The sequence below is a fragment of the Mustela nigripes genome, chromosome 10 (assembly GCF_022355385.1).
Source record: "Mustela nigripes isolate SB6536 chromosome 10, MUSNIG.SB6536, whole genome shotgun sequence".
Taxonomy (NCBI): domain Eukaryota; kingdom Metazoa; phylum Chordata; class Mammalia; order Carnivora; family Mustelidae; genus Mustela; species Mustela nigripes.
In genome coordinates this window covers 11,761,339-11,781,470 of record NC_081566.1, presented here as the reverse complement: position 1 = coordinate 11,781,470, position 20,132 = coordinate 11,761,339, and the positions used below count along the sequence as shown (strand labels likewise).

Genomic DNA, 20,132 nt, shown 5'->3' with positions numbered 1-20,132 from the left:
TGAGCTCTAATTTCTAATTTTTGTTCTCCCTGAGCTGTGAGATTTCTGAAAGTTTTCTTTAGCTTCTCTGCCCCAAGACAACTGCCTTCAATTGAAAGGTAGAGCTAAAATGCTGGAGATTCACATCTCAATAGACCTACTTTTCTGACTCACAGCCAGAGTCCGAACTGATTTTACAGCTCTACACTTTCAGATAAATCTGTATTTTACTCAAGATTTTCTAGTCGTTTTCAGCAGAAAAGGTAGAGTGATACAAGCAAGTGTCATAATCAGAATGAGAAGTTCCTTGCAAATTACTTAGCGTGTCAAATTTCTCAAAATATTCTATAGGATTTTGATTGGCATTTCATAGAATTTATAGATTACTCTAGAGAGAATGGACATATTTACAAATACGTTATACCATGTTTGACTATAGAGTATCTGTTTTTCAGATCTTTATGATATACTCTAACAGAGTTTTAAATTTTCCTCCTTGTAAATCGTGGCCATTATTGGTCAGGTTAAATCCTGCTACTTGATTGTTTTTATTCTTGCAAATGGTATCTTATATCATCATCTCTTCTAGCTGATTATTTTGTGTCTATAGGAATTCTGATTTTTATAAAATGATCTTTTATTTGAGAAGTACTAAATTATCTTACTAATACATATATTTTGTCTATTGCCTCTGTAGATTTTTATGTGTAGGTGATCTATAAATACAGATTTATCTCTTCCCTTCCAAATCTATTAACTCATTTATTTTCCTAGCATACTGGCCAGGAACTCCAGTAACACAAAATGCTCTAACAGTGTTAACCATGTTTGTCTTGTTCCTGATCTTAAATGACATGCACCTGAAGTTTTTCCATTCAAAGTCTGCTTTAGGTTTTGGCACATATCTTTCAGCAAATTAAAGACATCCCCTTAATTATTTTTAGAGTTTTTTAAATAGATATGTATTAAACTTAATGCTTCTGAAATTGAAATAATCATGAGCCATGACCCAACAATTTTTAAATACACTAATTTTTTTTAAAGAACCCATATTTTGGTTTTGGTAATACTACTCTCTATTTAACAAATTTCCAGCCTTACTTTTAGTATTTTTCTCATTCTCGTTTACTTTGTGGTTCTTTTTCCAACTTTCTGAATTAAAATGTGGGTCATTTATTACTGTATTAGTTTGCTTGGCCTGGCATAACAAGGTATCATAGATCAGGTAGCTTTACCAACAGAAATATATTTTCTCTTACAGTTCTGGAGACTCAGAAGTCCAAGATCAAGGTGAAAGGGTTGGTTACTTCTGAGTGTCATGAGGAAAGGATCTATTCCAGGCCTTTCTCCTTGGCTTGACACGCCCAACTTCTCCCTGTATCTTCAAATCATCTTCCTTCTGTCCATGACTGTGTCCAAATTTCCCCTTCTTATAAGGATACCCTTAATAGTACAGTAGAGCCCCCAGTAATGACCTCATTTTAACTTAGTTATCTCTACAAAGACTCTATGTCTAAATAGGGTCATGTTCTGAGGTACTTAGCTACAACTTTAATATACAAATGTTTTTGAGGGCTTGGGGATAGAGCTGCAATTCAGCCCAAGTTTCTTGTTTCCTGCTAAATTAATTATAAGTTATAAATCTCTAAGTGTCTCACAAATTTGGAAATGCAATTTCATTCATATCTAACTACTTTATAATTTCCCTTATGATCTATACTTTCAAGTGTATAAACATATAGGTCATTTTTAGCTGGTATTAATTCCTTTTCTTAAAGAGACTTCTCTATTTGAGAAAGAGAGAGTGAGGAGGGGAAGGGGCAAAAGGAGAAGAGAATCTCAAACAGATTGCCTGCTGAGCTTGGAGCCTGACACAAGCTTGATCTTACAACCCTGAGATCATAACCTGAGCTGAAATCAAGAGTCGGATGCTTAACCCACTGAGCCACCCCAATTTGGCACCCCAAATTTCTAACTGTTTTTTTTAAGGTCAGATACTGGGCTTCATAATAATAATTTTTGGAAGTTACTGAGGCACCCCTTCTGGCCTAGAACAATGTAAAATTTTTTAAAGATTTTTTAAAAGATTTTATTTATTTATTTGAGAGCAGAGGAACACAAGTGGGGCTGAGGGAGAAGCAGGTTCCCTGCTGAGCAGGAACACTGATGCAGGCCTAGATCCTGGGACCCTGGGATCATGACCCAAGCCAAAGGAGCTATTTAACCGACGGAGCCACCCAGGTGCCCCAAGACCAAGGTAAATTCTAAGAATGATCAGTATGTGCTAGAAAACAATGTGTGTTCTCTACTAGATATAGAATTCTTTATTTATCTAATCATGTCATTATTTAATTATTATTATTTAATATTATTATTTAATATTTAATATTATTTAATATTATTATTTAATCATGTCATTAAAATATTTTACATCTTATCCAGGTGGCAACAATGGTAGACTAGGTTTACAGGAAGCAGGTACTGGGACTGGACATGGCAACTGTAGGCTCAGGGTCTCCACAGCTTCAGTAAATCCAGGATCTAGACCCCAAAGTGTGGTGGGCCCTAGCCATCCTTTTATGCCTGGTGGTGCTGCTTACTAAAGCAGACCCTATTTTGCACCCCTGCAGATGAACCGTTCAGCCTCCATATGGGGACATCAGCAAAACAGAGTGCTTGAGCCTTTCCTGGATAGACCAAAGTTGCCTCAAAGAGTACAGTTTGCTAAGAAAATGAGTCTGCCTAAAAAACTCTGATATCTAGAAATAGTGGCTGAACTTTCTAAACATTCAAAAGATATCAGCAACAGAATTCCTGTGTTTCTTCCCAGTTCTTTGGGCCACAAGCTCTGACCAACTCTGCATTCACACCCATTCCGATGCCAGTGGGGAGCTCGGGGCCTGCTGAAGGCTGCTCCTCTACTGAGTAGTGCAGGATGATTTTATGAGGGCCTTCCCTCTGGAGCCTGAATTTTCTGGACCAAGCAAGGCCTGGTCTCAGATGGCCTCATCATGATTCCCATGTAGGCTGCAGACCCTACTCTATCCCCCTACGTGAGGACTATTTCAATGGCTCTCAGCCACCAGGCGATGGAAGTGGAGAGACCCTCCCAAGTGCAGCGAGGTCTGTAAACCCGCGTATCCTCGGTCCTACAGGGGTAAGAAGAAGCTACCGCTAGTTTCCAGCTTCCTTCCAGCACACTTACAGCTGGTGCTTACAAGCAGGGCCCAGCAGAGGGAGCCTTCTCTATGTTGGCCAACTCAGGCGGTCTTTGATGTTCCTGTCAGCAGCAAAGTAAAGGGAGGCCACACCACCTGGCTCCCGGACTGGACTGAGGAGAATGCCGTCCCCCACTGGCTGGCTATCACCCCTAGAAAACAGACTGGGGTGACAACTGCTTCTTCAAATTCTCAGAGGAATCAATCAGAGATTGTGGTCAGAATCTCAGGTACTGATCAGCACCACAAAAATGTTGTGGCCTACTGCAGCCTGGTTTTTGTTTTTTATAAGGCTGGTTGGGTTAAGGTGAGGATGGCGGTGGGAACTCCTTTTCTTCTTTGAGTTTGGATAAGACTCAAGAGCTCGGATGGTGGCTAGTGCGCTGTGGGGCCCGAAAGACAAGACCAGACCACACCCTGTGTATACTATTTAAGATTAAACAGAGCTCCCTTACACAGGAAAAAAAAAAAAAAAAAAGGCAGCCTTGGCTACAAGCGGCCTCTTCCATGGACTGATCCTTACTGCTGACAGAACAGTGAGCCCTTTCAATTTCCTAATAAGGACTTTTGCGTAGACTAGTGCCTGCTGCTCCAAATCCTGCTGCAACCAACCTCCAAACTCTCCCTCCAGGAACATCTCCACTGAGCAAAACTGTGTGAGAACCGGAAGGGTCTGACTTCAGGTTTTCTAAAGCGATGGAAAATGAAATTCCCAACAATGATATAAATTCCTACATATATACAGAACCTCCTACCAAGTGGTTATTTTCTAGACTTTGAGGAAGAGGAGAGATGATAGACTGTTAAGTGAAGAAAGCCACTTTGTCCAGGGGTCCCTTAATCTGTTAAACCTTCCACTGTGGCACACCCTTTCTGTTCTTCTCTGTGGCATGACTTTTTTTTAAAAAGAAGTTTTATTTGCGGTGGACCTGATCATGTGAATGAACAATTCCAACGCTGACTAGAACTGCTATGCTAGTTGCAGAACATAAACCCCAATAGAATAGCTTACACAAAAGCAAGTGCGTCCCTACTGGATACCAATTTGACAGCCTCTAATCCCTTCGTGAAACGAGTTTAGGAGAAGCTAGTTGTTTCCATTTTTAAAAATCACTGCATTACTCTACCAATCGTTTTAACACAGAATGGAATAAACATGTCATTAAAAAGTCCTATTTCAAAAAATAAAAACTTCTTAAGTCGTGATTTTTTTTTTTTTAACTCCTTGACTAGCCAGTTTCTGAGAAGGGATAGTTAAAAGCTCTATTTTCAACTGTTCTGTATTTTTGTATTCCCTTATGGAAATGTTATCAGTTGTTACAATATATATTTTAGAGCTCATTTGTTAGATAAACATGGATTATTATAACTTTTTACAAATTACTTTATAACATTTGTGATTATAACATTCAGAAAGACAAAACAAATGTAGAGTTAAACACAATTTTAAAGTGAACAACATATAAGTAAAATGGAGATCAAGAAATAGAACACTGTAGTAGCCCAGAATCTACCCACGTACCTCTACCTTCTCACCAGAGATAAGCATTATCCTGACTTTTGTGATGAAATCAAATCACAGGCATTCCTAAGGTGCCCTCCTCCAACTCAACAGTCAGGTTTTAGAAACAAGCTTATTCTAGCCTCATCAAATGGGCTGGGCAATGGTCCCACTTTTCTATCTGGGGAAGTTTACATTCAGACTGACTTCTTCCTTAAATTATTTGCAGAACTTGCAGATTAATTCATCTTAACCTGGAAGGCTTTCTAGTGATTTATGAAATAGAGAATAAGTTCAAAAAGAATTTATTATTCAATAAAAAGCAAATGCTTCAAAAACCAAACAAAACAACAAAAACCAACATTTTTGTTTCTACCTAGAAACAAAAATGTTTCTACCTAGAAGGGTTACCCCTACTCCTGTCACTGTACACCCTCCCCCCCTTGTCCCTGTAAAATGTTACTTTATGAAATACAAGTATGAATTGTACAATTTCTACCTCTTAACAAAAAACAGCTTACTATATATACACTATCCTGCAGCCTATTTTTTTAAGGTTTTATATATTTGAGAGGGAGTGAGCACGAGCAGGGGGTATGGCAGGCAGAGGGAAAGGGAGAAGCAGACTCCCCACTTAGCTGGGAGCCCAACATGGGGCTTGATCCCAAGATCCCGGGATCATGACCTGACCCGCAGCCTATTTTATGCACTTTACGATATATCCTGGCGACCTCAGATCTTTATCGAAGGTGTACAGTGTTCCACTGTGTGGCTATACCATAGCTTGTTCAACCTATTTTGGACACTTACGTTCTATTTGTCTTATTTTTCACACTTGAATATCTGATCCATTCATAGTTTGTCCTAATATATAATATGAATTTTAACTGGATCCACAAATGGACCCTTCCAACTGGCTCTCCCGTTGTATCAAGACCATGTATTAAAATTTCTCTTTTGCACTAATTGGAGAGACTGCCTTTAGCAGACATTACTAGACATTACTATGTGTATGTGAGCCCATTTCTGGACTTTTTATTCATGTGCTATTTCTTGAGGCTTTATAACACGTTTTAATATACAGTAGGTCTATCCCCGCTCCATTTTTTAAGCATTTTTCTGTTGATTCTTAATATTTTCCTGTATAAACTTAAGAACTAGCCTAGTAATTACCATATTACTGGAATTATTTAATCTGTTGATTAATTTATAAATAATTAACACTTTTATGATGTGGCCATTGTAAATTTTTCTCTTCCATTAACTTCCAACTACAGTTATTCATACATATAAAAGTTCACAACTTGTGTATATGTAAAATTAGTATGGAATTATCTCTTTAGTTTTATAGTAGCTTTTAGCCCTATCTTTGGGCTTTTAGATATAGTTTTTAGATATATCAAAATATATTTCCAAACTGAAGTTCTAACTCTTCCTTTTTAATTCTTACACCTAATTGATACAGGCTTTTTGGCAAAAATTATATGTGTGCGTGTCTGGGTCATTCCAATTCATTTTCATTTGACCCTAATTCTGGGCAATTTATGTGACTTCACCCTCTAGTTTATGCAGTAGTAGAAAGGTAGAAGAAAGAGAGCAAAATTATCAACAAGAAAACTGACTGACACTGATGTTTCTGTAAAAATAAGACTGTTGTGACACTTAAAAGATGCTAAGTTCTTGGAATGGGAAAAAAAGGACCCATATTCAAGAACAACTATTATGAAAATAATGCAGAGATTGTTTGGCAAAGAAGTCAATACAGAAATCAAAAGAGAACATTAAAAAATATTCAAGTAACCCCAAAAAAAGGCAGAAAGAGAGCAAGAGAGGACGCCTGGGTGGCTCAGATGGTTAAGCATTTGCCTTAGACTCCAGTCAGGATCCCAGAGTCCTGGGATTGAGCCCCACATTGGGCTCTCTGTTCAGGAGGGAGCCTGCTTCCTCCTCTTTCTCTGCCTGCCTCTCTGCCTACTTGTGGTCTCTCTCTCTGTGTCAAATAAGTAAATAAAATCTTTTTTTAAAAAACGGTGGCTATATTAATATGAAACAAACTAGACTATCAGACAGACATACTACCTTACAAAAAAGGAAACACTCCATAATGACAAAAAAAGTTGATGTATCAGAAATACATACAAATTGAGAAATTGTTTGCAACTTTTATGAGTTTCAAAATGCATGAGGAGGAGGAACAGACATACCCACAATAATATTTGAAGATTCTAATATTCCTTTCTCAAATGAACTAAACAAAACACACCAAAGTATGGAAGATTTTATTGACAGCATCAACCACCTTGACCTGACATTCATAAAAGCATATAATCAATCAACAAACAAACAATAAAAATTATTTTCAAGTACATATGGAGTATTCATAATGATAAATCATATTTTGACCATAAAACAAATTTTAATAAATCTCCAAAGTACTGAAAACTTAAGAGTATGATGTCTAAACATAACAAACATAATTTGGACATCAGTAACAGTAAGATAACCCATTTAGTCTCAAAATTATTAAAAGTAAATGCTATATTTAATGACTAATCAAAGAAGATATCAAAGAGAAAGTCAGATCGTTTTTTGATATGAATGATAATGAAAATATAACATCAGAATCTGTGGGATACACCTAACCCTGCTCAGAGAGAAATTTAGGTTTTTTTTTAAAGATTTTATTTATTTATTTGAGAGAGACAGTGAGAGAGAGCATGAGCGAGGAGAAGGTCAGAGGGAGAAGCAGACTCCCCATAGAGCTGGGAGCCCAATGCGGGACTCGATCCGGGACTCTGGGATCATGACCTGAGCCAAAGCCAGTCATCCAACCAACTGAGCCACCCAGGAGTCCCGAAATTTATAGTTTTAATGCTGAAATTGGAATGGAAAAGAATGAAAGATCTAAGTTTAAGTTTTTGAGAGGCTAGAAAAAAGATGAGCAAATCAAATCCAAAGAAAGCATTATAAAAGAAACAAAGAAAAAAAATTATGTTAAAAAGTGACAAAAATAGGTGCGCCTTGCGGGGGGCTCAGCCAGTTAAGCATCTGACTCTTGGTTTTTGGCTCAGGTCATGATCTCAGGGTTGTGAGATCGAGCCCTGCACTGGGCTCCACACTCAGCCCAGAATCTGCTTGAGAGTCTCTCCTCTCCCTCTCCACCCTCCTCTGTCCCTCTCTCTGCTCACATGCGCTCTCTCTAAAATAAATCTTTTTTTATAAGTGACAAAAATACAGACAATCCATAAACCTAAAGTAGATTTGTTCAAAATTAGTAACACTAAACAACTTCTAACATGACTAACAAAGAATGAGAGGGAAAAAAACCTAAGCATCAGCAATGAAAGATGGGAGTATTACCTCATATTCCACAGACGTCAAAAAAATAATAAAGGGATATTATAAGCATCATTTGAAAACATAAATGAAATAAACAAATTTCATGAAAAATAAAATTTACTGAAGCTGACACAATATAAAACAGAAAATCTGAATAGTTCTATAACCATCAAGAAACTAAATTAGTACAATTATATGCCCACAAAAAACCCCAAGTCCAGAAGGTTTTACTGGTAAATTCTATCCAACATTTAATGGGAAAAAAATACCAAATATACATAAAATATTAAAAAAAAAGAAAGAAAAAAAAAGGCAAACCCTCCACCAGTTCATTTTCTAAGTCCAGCATAAAACTAATGCCAAAAATTGACATCAACATTATAAAAAATAAATCATAGGTAAACATTCTCCATTAATTATAGATATGAAAATAGCTAAGAAAACACAAAGGAACTACTGAATAGAGCAATATCTCAAAAGGACAGTAAGTCATGACCAACTGGAGTTTATCCCAGAGATGAGTTTAACATTTGAAAAATCAATCACTTACCAAAGGCAGAATTCATGAAAGAAATAACTGATAAATTCGACTTCACCAAAATTAAAAACTTCTGCTTTATGACAGATACTGTCACAAGAATGAGAAGACAAACCTGAGAAGAAGTATTTGCAAAAGACGGCATCTGATAAAGGACAATTATCTAAAACAAACAAAGAACTCTTAAAAATCAACATTAAGAAAACAAACCACCCTGGGGCACCTGGGTGGCTCAGTGGGTTAAGCCTCTGCTTTCGGCTCAGGTCATGATCTCAGGGTCCTGGGATCAGGCCCCGCATCGGGCTCTCTGCTCAGCAGGGAGCCTGCTTCCCCCTCTCTCTCTCTGCCTGCCTCTCTGCCTACCTGTGATCTTTCTCTCTATCAAATAGATAAAAATAAAATCTTAAAAAAAAAAAAGAAAAAGAAAACAAACCACCCCATTAAAAAAATGGGCGAAAGATCCTAACAGACACCTCACCCAAGAAGATACACAGGTGGCATATGAAAATATGCTCAACATCACCTAGAGAACTGCAGGTTAAAACAACCATGAGATACAACTACACACCTATTAAAATGGCCAAAATTTAAAACACTGAAAATGCCAAAGGCTGATAAGGATGTGGATCAACAGGAACTCTCATTCATTGCTAGTCAAATGCAAAATGGTACCAGCCACATAGTATGACATTTTGGTAGTTTCTTACAAAACTTTAACAGTACTCCTACCATTCCATCCAGCAATCATGCTCCTTGGTATTTCCCCAAAGGAAGTGAAAATTTATGTCCACCCAACAATCTCCTCATGGGTACTTATGGCAGCTTAATTCATAATTGCCAAAAGTTGGAAGCAACCAAGATATTTTTCAGTAGGTAAATGGATAAATAAAACCAGAGGCTTGTTTAGACAATGGTGTATTACCCAACACTAAAAAGAAATGAGCTATCAAAAGCCATGAAAAGCCATAAGAGAAATGTAAATGAACATTACTACATGGAAGAAGCCAATCTGAAAGGCTACCTTCTATATGTTCCAACTACAGGACATTCTGGAAAAGGCAAAACTGTGGAGATAGTAAAAAGATGACGGATAGCCAGAAGACAAAGGAAACGTGGAATGATAAAACAGCGCACAGAGGATTTTGAAGGCAGTGAAACAATTCTGTGTGATATTTTAAGGATGGATATGTACCATTATACATTGGTTCAAACCCATACAATGTGAACCACCAAGAGTGACCCCCCCAGTGTAAACTGTGGACATCGGCTGATAACACTGTGTCTGTGCAGACTCACAGACTATAGCACATGCATCACTAGAATGCAGAATGTCAATAGTGGAAGAGGCTGAGCACAAGTTGGGCTTGGGGGGATATGGGAACTCCCTGTACTTTCCACTCAAACTTGCTATAAATTTTGCTATAAAAATGTTCTAAAAAATAAATTCTATTTTTAAAAAGTCTAAGTGACTCACCATATTACCAGAATAAAAGAGCAAATCTATATGATTATTTCAGTAAATGCCCAAAAAGCATATGATAAAATTCAGCACCCATTAGAGAGGAAATTTTTTTTTAATTCTCGGCAAACCAGTAATAGAAGACAGTATTTTCAAAAGGATAAAAGGCACCTACACAAACACTAAAACACTGAGTCCTGTCTCCCAGTGCTCAGGAATAGGGTAAGGATGCCTATCCTCCTGGCATCTATTCAATAATGTACTACACGTCCAAACTAGTACAGTAAGATAAAGAAACAGAAAGTATAAAGCCTGTAAAGTAAAAAGGAAATTGTCCCTATTTTCAGATGATATGATCGTTTACAAAGAAAATCTAAGAAAGCAACAACTAAAATAACAAAAAACTATTTAAAAATAAGTGAATTTAGGAAATAATATTAGATACAAAAATCCGTGATGTATCTACATACTAGCAGCATGCTATCTGAACATAAAAAATTTTAGTATCATCTACCATAGCACCAAAAAACATAATATATTTAGGAATACATTTAATTAAAAGAACGAACAAAACTTATATACTAAAATTATAAAACATTCTTGAGAAAAATTAAAATACACTTTAAAAAACAAAGAGAGGGGCACTTTGGTGGCTCAGTCATTGAGTATTTGACTCCTGATTTTGGCTCAGATCATGATCTCAGGGTCATGAGATCAAGCCCCACATCAGGCTCTGCACTGAGTGTGGAACCTGTTTAAGATTCTCTCTCTCCCAGGGCACCTGGATGGCTTAGTCTTTAAGCATCCGTCTTTGGCTCAGGTCATGATCCCAGAGTCCTGGGATCAGGCCCACATGGAGCTCCCTACTCAGCAGGGGAGTCTGCTATTCCCTCTCCCACTCCCCCTACTTGTCTTCCCTCTCTCACTGTGTCTCTCTCTGTCAAGTAAGTAAATAAATAATATTAAAGGAAAAAAATTCTCCCTCTGAACCTCTGCACACCCAACCCCTCAGCTCACACATGCTCTCCCTGTTTCTCTTTAAAAAAAAAAAAAAAAAAACAAAAAACGGGGCGCCTAGATGGCTCAGTTGGTTGGATGACTGCCTTCAGCTCAGGTCATGATCCCGGAGTCCCAGGATCGAGTCCGGCATCTGGCTCCCAGCTCCACAGGGAGTCTGCTTCTCCCTCTGACCTTCTCCTTGCTCATGCTCTCTCTCACGGTCTCTCTCTCTCAAATATATAAATAAAATCTTAAAAAAAAAAAAAAAGGAAGAGAGAAATAACATTGTTTATGGACTAACTAGTAGACCCAACATTATTAATGTGTCAGTCCGACCAAAACTGATCTATAATTGATGCAAATTCATTTTCAAAACCAGTAGGTTTTATGGAAACTGACATGGATTCTAAAATTTATGCAATAATCCAACAGTTCTATAAGAGTTCAAACGATTTTGAAAAAGAACCTGGTAGAAGGACTTACACTCAGACTTCACGACATGCTCTCAACTTTACAGTATAAAGCAAAAGGAAAAAAAATCAAGATAGTGTGGAAATGGGGCACCTGGGTGGCTCAGTGGGTTAAAGCCTCTGCCTTCAGCTCAGGTCCTGGGATTGAGCCCCGCATTGGGCTCTCTGCTCAGCAGGGAGCCTGCTTCCTCCTCTCTGTCTGTCTCTCTGCCTACTTGAGATCTCTGTCTGTCAAATAAATAAATAAAAATCTTAAAAAAAAAAAAAAGATAGTGTGGAACTGGCATAGGGAAAGACAAAGAGACCAATGAAATAGAATAGAAAGAGCAGAAAAAGGTGCAGGCTTATATGGTCAACTGATGATTTTTTTTTTTTTTTAAACAAAGGTGCAGAAGTAATTCAATAGACGGAAAACAGGCTTTTCAACAAATGGTGTTAAAACAACTGGAAATCCATTGGGACATAAATGAGCCCCAATGCCTATCTGACATCATACATGAATTAATTTGAAATGGAATTGGGAAATGTGGGAAATGGATCACCAATCCAAACAGAAAAGGTAAAACTATAAAGCTTTAATGGGAAAAGCATAAATACCTTTGTGACCAGGCTATGAACAAGAATTTCTTAGAATAAAAAAAAATAACAACAATGAGAGAAAAAATTTTCAATTATATCATCAAAATTTAAAACTTCTGCTCATAAGGAAACATTTCTTAAGAAAATTAATAGGCAAACCACACAGCCTGTGAGAAAATATTGACAAAACATGTATCTGACAAAGGACTCTTATAATATAAAATATAATGAATTCCTACAATAATGAAAATACAAATACATCAATTTTTTTAAAATGAACAAAATATTTGAATATATACTTCACAAAGAAGATAGAAGAATGGTGAATAAGCCACAAAAACACATTACTATGTTGACATACAACACAAATCCAAATAACAATGCAATTTAAGACCATGAGATACTATTACATACTCGCTAGACTAACAATGAGAATGTATTGGTGAGACCTATGGAACATGGTAGGAATATAAATTGGTACAACCAGATTAGAAAACTGCCAGTTTCTTTTAAATTTAAACATGCACCTACCATTAGCAGTGCTGTTCCAGTAATATTACCAAAGGAAAATATAAATGTATTTCCATACATACTTGTACAATAATATGCGTATCAATTTTACTCCTAATACTCAAAAACTAAAAACAGCCCAAATGCTCATCAACATAAGAATGGATAAATTGTACTATATTAATAAAATAGTATGCTAATCAGCAACAAAAAAGGGAATATTCATACATTCAATCACAACAATGGATCTCACAGACATATTCTGAGCAAAAGAAATTGTACCCTGAAAAGTACATATGGTAGGATTCCATTTACATGAAATTTTCAAAAACCCAAAACTAAGCCACAGTTATAATTTAAAACAGTGGTTGCCACTTCTTAGGGAGATGGAAAAGTTCTATATATTCAATAAGAGTGAATCTATTTGTCAAAACTCACATCATACATACACACAATACATGTATTTCAACACATAAAATTTACCGCAAAAGAGAGAGACCATCAAAAAAAGAAAAAAGCAAAAAGAAATCACACTCCCAGATGGCTTAACTAGTTTCCAAGAAATAATAATCTTACACAAACTTTCAAAAACTGAGAAACCAAGAACGCTTCCCAAATTGTTAATTCTTACGACCTAAGCATATCATTCCAGAATATAAAAAAATTAATAGAATAGGTAAATTAAAAGCCAATCTTTCTCATACATGTAAATTAAAACTGCTAAACAAAATATAAGCAAATTAAACCAAACTATATATATTAAAATGATACACAGAGCTGGATTTATATACTAATGTAATATTGGTACATTCAAAAACTAACCAATATAATCCCCGCAGTAACCAAATATAGAAGTTAAATCATATCAACAAAACACATATAGAAAAACTTTTGATAAAGGTTAACTTCTATGCATGGGAAAAACTCTAAACAGACTAGGACTAGAAGGAAAACTACCTTAGCCTAAAAATGAATAACAATACAAACAAAAAATCTGCAGCAAACTTCAAATGCAATAGTAGAATACTGAGTACTTCACTCTAAAATCACAAACCAGACAAAAATTCTATTTTCACCACTTGAATTCAACATTTTATGGAAGATCCTCTCCATTGCAGTAATATATGAAAAAGAAATAAAAGGCATAAAGTTCAGAAAGAAAAAAAAACGGTCATTATTTGGAAATACAATTATGAAAAATTCAAAAACTTACATATTAATAATCTAGAATAAGTGAATATATCAAGATTCTTAAATACAGTATGAATATACAAAAATCAATTGCATTTCTATTCTAGTACAAAGTTAGAAAACAATTCTCTTAAAGCTCATCTGAAAACATCAAACACTCATAAATGTATAAAACCTACAAAGAATAAAATGAGCCTTGACTTATACCTCAAGAAACACAAAATTATAAATCTGATGGAAAACAGTCTAAAATATAAAAAATTTTTTTTAAGATTATAGACTTTAGCATGGGAAAATATCCTCATGACCTTGGAAGTTTTAAAAAAACTTCTTTAAAGGAACACAAAAGGACTAACAATAAAGAAATTTTATTAACTGGAGTTTACTAAATCTAAAAACTTCTCTTCAATAAAAGATCCATATGGAGAGGGAAAAGCCAAGACACAGAAAGGAAGAGATATTTTATTTAATACACACATACACACACATTATCTCCAATAAAGCACCTATACCCAGAATATACCAGTAAGTCAGATAACCCACTCTCAATCCGCCACCCACTCCCAATCTAACATCAGAATATGCACTTCACACACACACAAAAAAAATCTAAGGTATTTACAGTGATATGAAAACGGGTATAAGTTAAAAACTTAAGAGAAAATATAAAATGAAATTGTAATCCAATATTACTACTCACCCTCCAAAAAAATTGCTAAAAATTTAAAAACAAATAAATAACCAAGTATTGGTGAGGTTGTCAGCAACTGGAACCTTCTCTGTTGGTGGGTTTTTTGGTAAAAATCAGCAAACTGGTAACCACTTGGGAAATTTTCTGGCATTATCGACCAAAGCTAAACAGACCTATCCGATCACCCAGCAATTCCACTCCTAAGTTTATATGAAACACAAATGAGTGTCTCTGTCTCCCAAAAGACATGTAAAAGAATGTTCATAGCAACATTAACATGGCCAAAAACTATAAACAACTTGAATACCCACCAACATTAGTATGAATAAATATCTTGTGGTGTATTTATACAAAGGAATACTGTGAACTAATACAAAGATGAATCACACATGTTGAGCAAAAAGCCAGAAACAAGAGTATGTATTATATAATTCCATTAATAAATAATTCAAAAACAGGCAAAATAAATCAACAGTGATAAAGTCAGCATAAATAATTAATATGGAGGTGCTTACTCACAGAGAGGAGGCAGTGGGTACCTATTGTATGTAATGGTTACATAAGTACATGCAAATGTAAAAATCCATTGAGTCAGGTGTGCACAGAACTCAATTTTTTAAAAAGCTTAAGACCTCAAAATAAATGTATTTTCAGACAAATAAAAGCAGACAGTTTATCATCAGACAGGATGAAATAATTAAAGGAATTTTTAAGTCAAAATGTTATCAAAGGGAAGTCTGTGACTATAAAAAGCAAGAGAAAAATGTGAATATATGAGCACATCTAAAGGAACAGAGCCAGTAGTTTTGTAGGTTTTAAATATATGTACTACTGAAGACATAACAGCAATGACCCAAAAAAAGGTTTAAGTCAGATAAATCAGAATTAGCAAAATACAAATTTGCCACAACTACGTATGGCAATCTCTAGAGAAACCAAATGAAAAGTTAAACTAAGAAATTAATAAATGAGGGAGAGAATAATTTAAAATACTCCATTACCAGGAATTAAACATGTAATACAGAATGGGCAAGATAAATAGAAAACAAATAGTAATAAATAATTCCATTACATATAGTCAAATGACTATACACTTCAACTAAAAGATGAGATTATCAGACTGGATTAAAAAATAAAAACTGGGGGACCTGGCTGGCTCAGTCAGTAGGGAATGTCATTCTTAATAAGTAAATAAAATCTTAAAAAAAAAAAAAAAGGCAAAAACAAAAACAAAGGGGAGTCTGGATGGCTCTGTGGGTTAAGCCTCTGCCTTTGGTTCAGGTCATGATGTCAGGATCCTGGGACCAAGCCCCACATGGGGCTCTCTGCTCAGCAGGGAGCCTGCTTCCCCCTCTCTCTCTGCCTGCCTCCCTGTCTACTTGTGATCTGTCAAATAAGTAAATAAAATCTTAAAAAACAAAGTAGAGAATGTGATTCTTGATCTTGAGGGTCATGAGTTCAAGCCCTAAGCTGGGGGTAGAGTTCCCTTAAAAAAACAAACAAACAAACAAACCAAACCTGTATTCTACTGAACAGCAAACATACCATAAGATTATAGAAAGCTAAAACTCTAAGCATGGAATAAGATATTTAATGAAAATACAAATAAAAAGACCTAGAATCATTCTAGTCACATCAAATTAAGGAAAATTTCAAAAAGCATTATTTAGAGACAACAAGGATCATTCTATTATGATTAAAAGAGTTAATCACCAGGAAGATACAATAACTTTATATTTGTTATCAGTGAAAAATAAAAGAAATAAAGACTAAACAAATCCTCTATCAGGAAACGACAAATCAAGCAGAGAAAATAAAGTAAGGATGTGGAAGATTTGAACAAGGTGAATGATTTTAACCTAATATTTATATAACAATGCATGGCAAATTTCAAAGGACTGAAATCACGCACAGAGACTGTTACGGAATTACACTGCAACTCAGTAAGGGAAATACACTTAGAAAACCCTCCAAGTATTTAGAAACTGACCAACAAACTTCTAAGTTAATAGGAAAAAAAAAAAAAAGAAAACACAATGGAAATTTGAAATCACATTAGAAATCACACTGTATTTTGAGCAAAATAACAAAGAAAATATGACATATCAAAACTTATCAGCTGTAGATAAAGCTGTCTAGAGGAAATTGTATAGCCTTAAACACACATTTGAAAAAAAGGGCTAGACACCAATGCTCTAATTATCTGTCTCTAAAAGTTATAAAAAGAATAGCAACTTAAAACAAAAGAAAGTACAGCCCACTTCTCCCTCTACCCTTACCCTGCTGATGCTCCCACGAAAGGAAAAGAAGGAAAAGAAAAAAGGGGCACCTGGGTGGCTCAGTTGGTTAAGCGTCTGCCTTCTACTCTCTCTCTAATAAATGAATAAAATCTTAAGGGAAAAAAAAACAAAGAGAATAAAAGGAAGAAAATATTAAAAGCAGCAATTACTGAAACAAATATACAATAGAAAAATTCAAAAGGCAAAGGTTAATTCATTGAAAAAATAAAACTGATAAAGTTCTAGCATGAAAAATGAAAAAATGAGAGGTAAAAATAATAAGTATAGTAATAACTGTGAAAAATCAGATGACATGGGTGAACTTAGCAAAACTAACATATAGAGAGAAAATCCAATCTGATTTCCTCTAAAGAAATTAAAACTGTCTTATTGGCAAGCTCCAGGCCCAATGGTTTCACAAGTGGAATCTTCTACACATTTAAGGAAGAAATAATAACAATCTTCCCAAACTCTTCCAGAGAACAGTAAGAGAGGCCAGCATAACCAAAATACCAAAATCTGATTGGTATTTTATTTTGTTACTATTTTTTTAAGATTTTATTTATTTGACAGACAAAGATCACAAGCAGGCAAAGAGGCAGGCAGAAAGAGAGGAGGAAGCAGACTCTCCGCTGAGCAGAGAGCCTGATGTGGGGCTCGATCCCAGGACCCTGGGATCATGACCTGAGCCGAAGGCAGAGGCTTTAACCCACTGAGCCACCCAGGCGCCCCTGATTGGCATTTTAAGTAGGAAAATTACAAGCCAGTTTCTCTCCAAGAATCTGAACACAGACACACACACACACACACAGTAAGCTAAGTGCAATGAGACATGAAGATAATATAAGGTTGGGCTTATCTTAGAAATGCAAGGTTAGTTTAACATTTGAAACTAAATCGTTGTAATTCAACACATTAACAGAGTAAAGCAGAAAAGCCTTAAGTGTCTTAAAAGATGCTGATAAAACATTTTCTTAAAATCCAACACAATTCATAATTGAAAAGTAAAATCAACTGGGTTGCTAGGTATGAAGGCAAACAAAACTCCACGATATTTCTAATTACTAGCAAAAAAACAACTAGAAAATGAAATTTAACAATTCTAATTAAAATAACAAAGAATACCACATTCCTTTATCAAGTGGCTGATTCAGTATCATTAAGTATCAATTATCTACAAATTAATCTCCTATTTCAGGGCAATCCTAATCAAAATTCAAGTAGATGTATGGGTGTGGATTTTTAAGAGTATTTCCGAAACTGAAACATTCAGTGTAAAATTTTATGAAAATATCAAGGGCCAAGAACAGAGGAGGAGAGGAAGGAAGCTGGAGTAATTACAGTATCAGATATTGAGACTTCTTAATCTAGAGTATGTAAGACTGTGGTACCGGCACAAGGAAACTTCCACTGACATGTGAAGAAAAACATCTTGGAAAAAAATTCCATGTAGAAATATTTCATCCAAACACTAATATATTTTCTGATTGATCATATAATGATAGCAAGGACATCATATTTCAGTTAAATTCTCTCATAAACTGTATAAAATTTTTTCCACAACAATTAGCAGAACTTTAATAAAAACTTTATCTCTTACCTCTCCAAAAGCTCCTCGACCTATCACCTTCAGTATCTCAAAGTCTTCTCTGTGTAGGCGCATCTGTTTCACTTTAGAAGTAAATGGTTTGGCTGAAACAAAAGAACATCAATTACTTAAATTAGGTATATACATAATGGCATTTCTTAAGCAATAAACATTCAAATGATAATTAAGAATGAAGTCAAAATACCTCATAATCCCATCAAACTATATTAAGAAGAAATACATTTAATTTCCATAAGAAAACAATTTCCTTTATTTCTTGCATGTAAATTGCATTTTTTGTGATAAACATACTTTTAAACACCTAACAACCTAAGAAATAATGCAAAGTAAGAGCAATGTACAAAGGAGGTCAATTCATTTTCACGTAGAATTCTAACACTCAATGCTAGACATATTATTTTAACAACAAATGTCCAAGAAGTAAAAGCAAATTTCATGGAAGGAGCTTCAGCAATTCCAACCACGTAAATTCAGATTTCTTTCACACTCATTCATGTATATACCCTTTTAACACCATTAGCAAGAGTCTACACTGTATAAAAGATGGTGGCACTCACCGGAGTTTGAACAATTATCAGTACAGTATGATACCTTCCTTCTTCAGGAAGTTCTAAGTCTTCAGGGCAGACAGACAGTAGACACACATACAAAATTTAACAGTGGGATGAAACTTCTAAGAGAGGTAAATATAAAGTGCTTCAAGATAGGTGAAAATGGAACACTAATACTTTACAGATGACATAACACAGAACTGCACCTTGAGGACTAAGTAGAACTCTGCTACTTTGCCTGGGTTTGCAGTGTAGACATTCCAGGCACAGGGAGCAATATAAGCAAATGCAGAGAGGCAAGAAAATGACCATGAGGTGATGACAATAAATATTCCACTGCTGTTACAGAATTTTGAGAAGAAAGGCAAAGAAAATGGACCCAGAAAGCGGAAAATGTAATTGGCCTTGAATACCATACAAGGAATTCAGACACCCTATTAATAATAGCTGATAAACTGACATTTTTAAAAAATCTTAAAATCAGTGTATGTTCTGCTGCCTCTGAGAGAAATGTCAACCTGTCTTCCTTTCCTCCCTTCATGTCCCTCTTCGGTCTCACAAAAAAAGGAGTAATATGATTAAAGGGTCTATAGATACAGGTCTCGTCCCCTTCCCTCCATGGGGCAAGAGTAATGTTTATTTGAGCATTAGGAGAGTGAAACAGGCGAGGCAGTCCTTACAAATTGATTTGTTCTGAAGGTATTTAGCTCTACTAGATTAGAAAAGAAGGGGGGCGCCTGGGTGGCTCAGTGGGTTAAGCTTCTGCCTTAGGCTCAGGTCATGATCCCTGTGTCCTGGGATCAAGCCCCATATCGGGCTCTCTGCTCAGCAGGGAGCCTGCTTCCTCCTCTCTCTCTCTCTCTGCCTACTTGTGATCTCTGTCAAATAAATAAATAAATAATCTTAAAAAAAAAAAAAAAAAAAAGAAGAAGGGTATTCCACACTTCATATCTCAGTCTAGTAGAGACTTCTGTGGTGTTTTAGATAATAAGGAAAGGAAATAGAGGTTGGCTATTTGGAATTCACACAAGTAAGAAGATGATCAAAGGAATATCAAATTTGAATGAAGGTATGGAGGAGCTCATCCTAGGAAAAAGGAAACACACAAAATAATGGCACCAAATGAAGTGAACACTTCGAAAAAATTACTAAGGCACCTTGGTTTTTGAACAAACCAGACTAGACAAATTGGTGAGACTATGGCCACTGTGTACCAGTC

The 20,132-nt window shown here is 35.7% G+C and overlaps 1 protein-coding gene across 13 annotated transcripts in view; it reads right to left on the bottom strand.

Moving 5' to 3' along the window:
* Nucleotides 1-20,132, bottom strand: part of CDC42BPA (CDC42 binding protein kinase alpha) — a 329,012-nt gene that overhangs the window by 240,571 nt on the left and 68,309 nt on the right. For all 13 annotated transcript variants that reach the window (XM_059412594.1, XM_059412582.1, XM_059412585.1 and 10 more), the window contains exon 2: nt 18,354-18,445. In XM_059412594.1, coding sequence (XP_059268577.1) covers nt 18,354-18,445 — 92 coding nt within the window. The remainder of the gene's footprint in view (nt 1-18,353; nt 18,446-20,132) is intronic.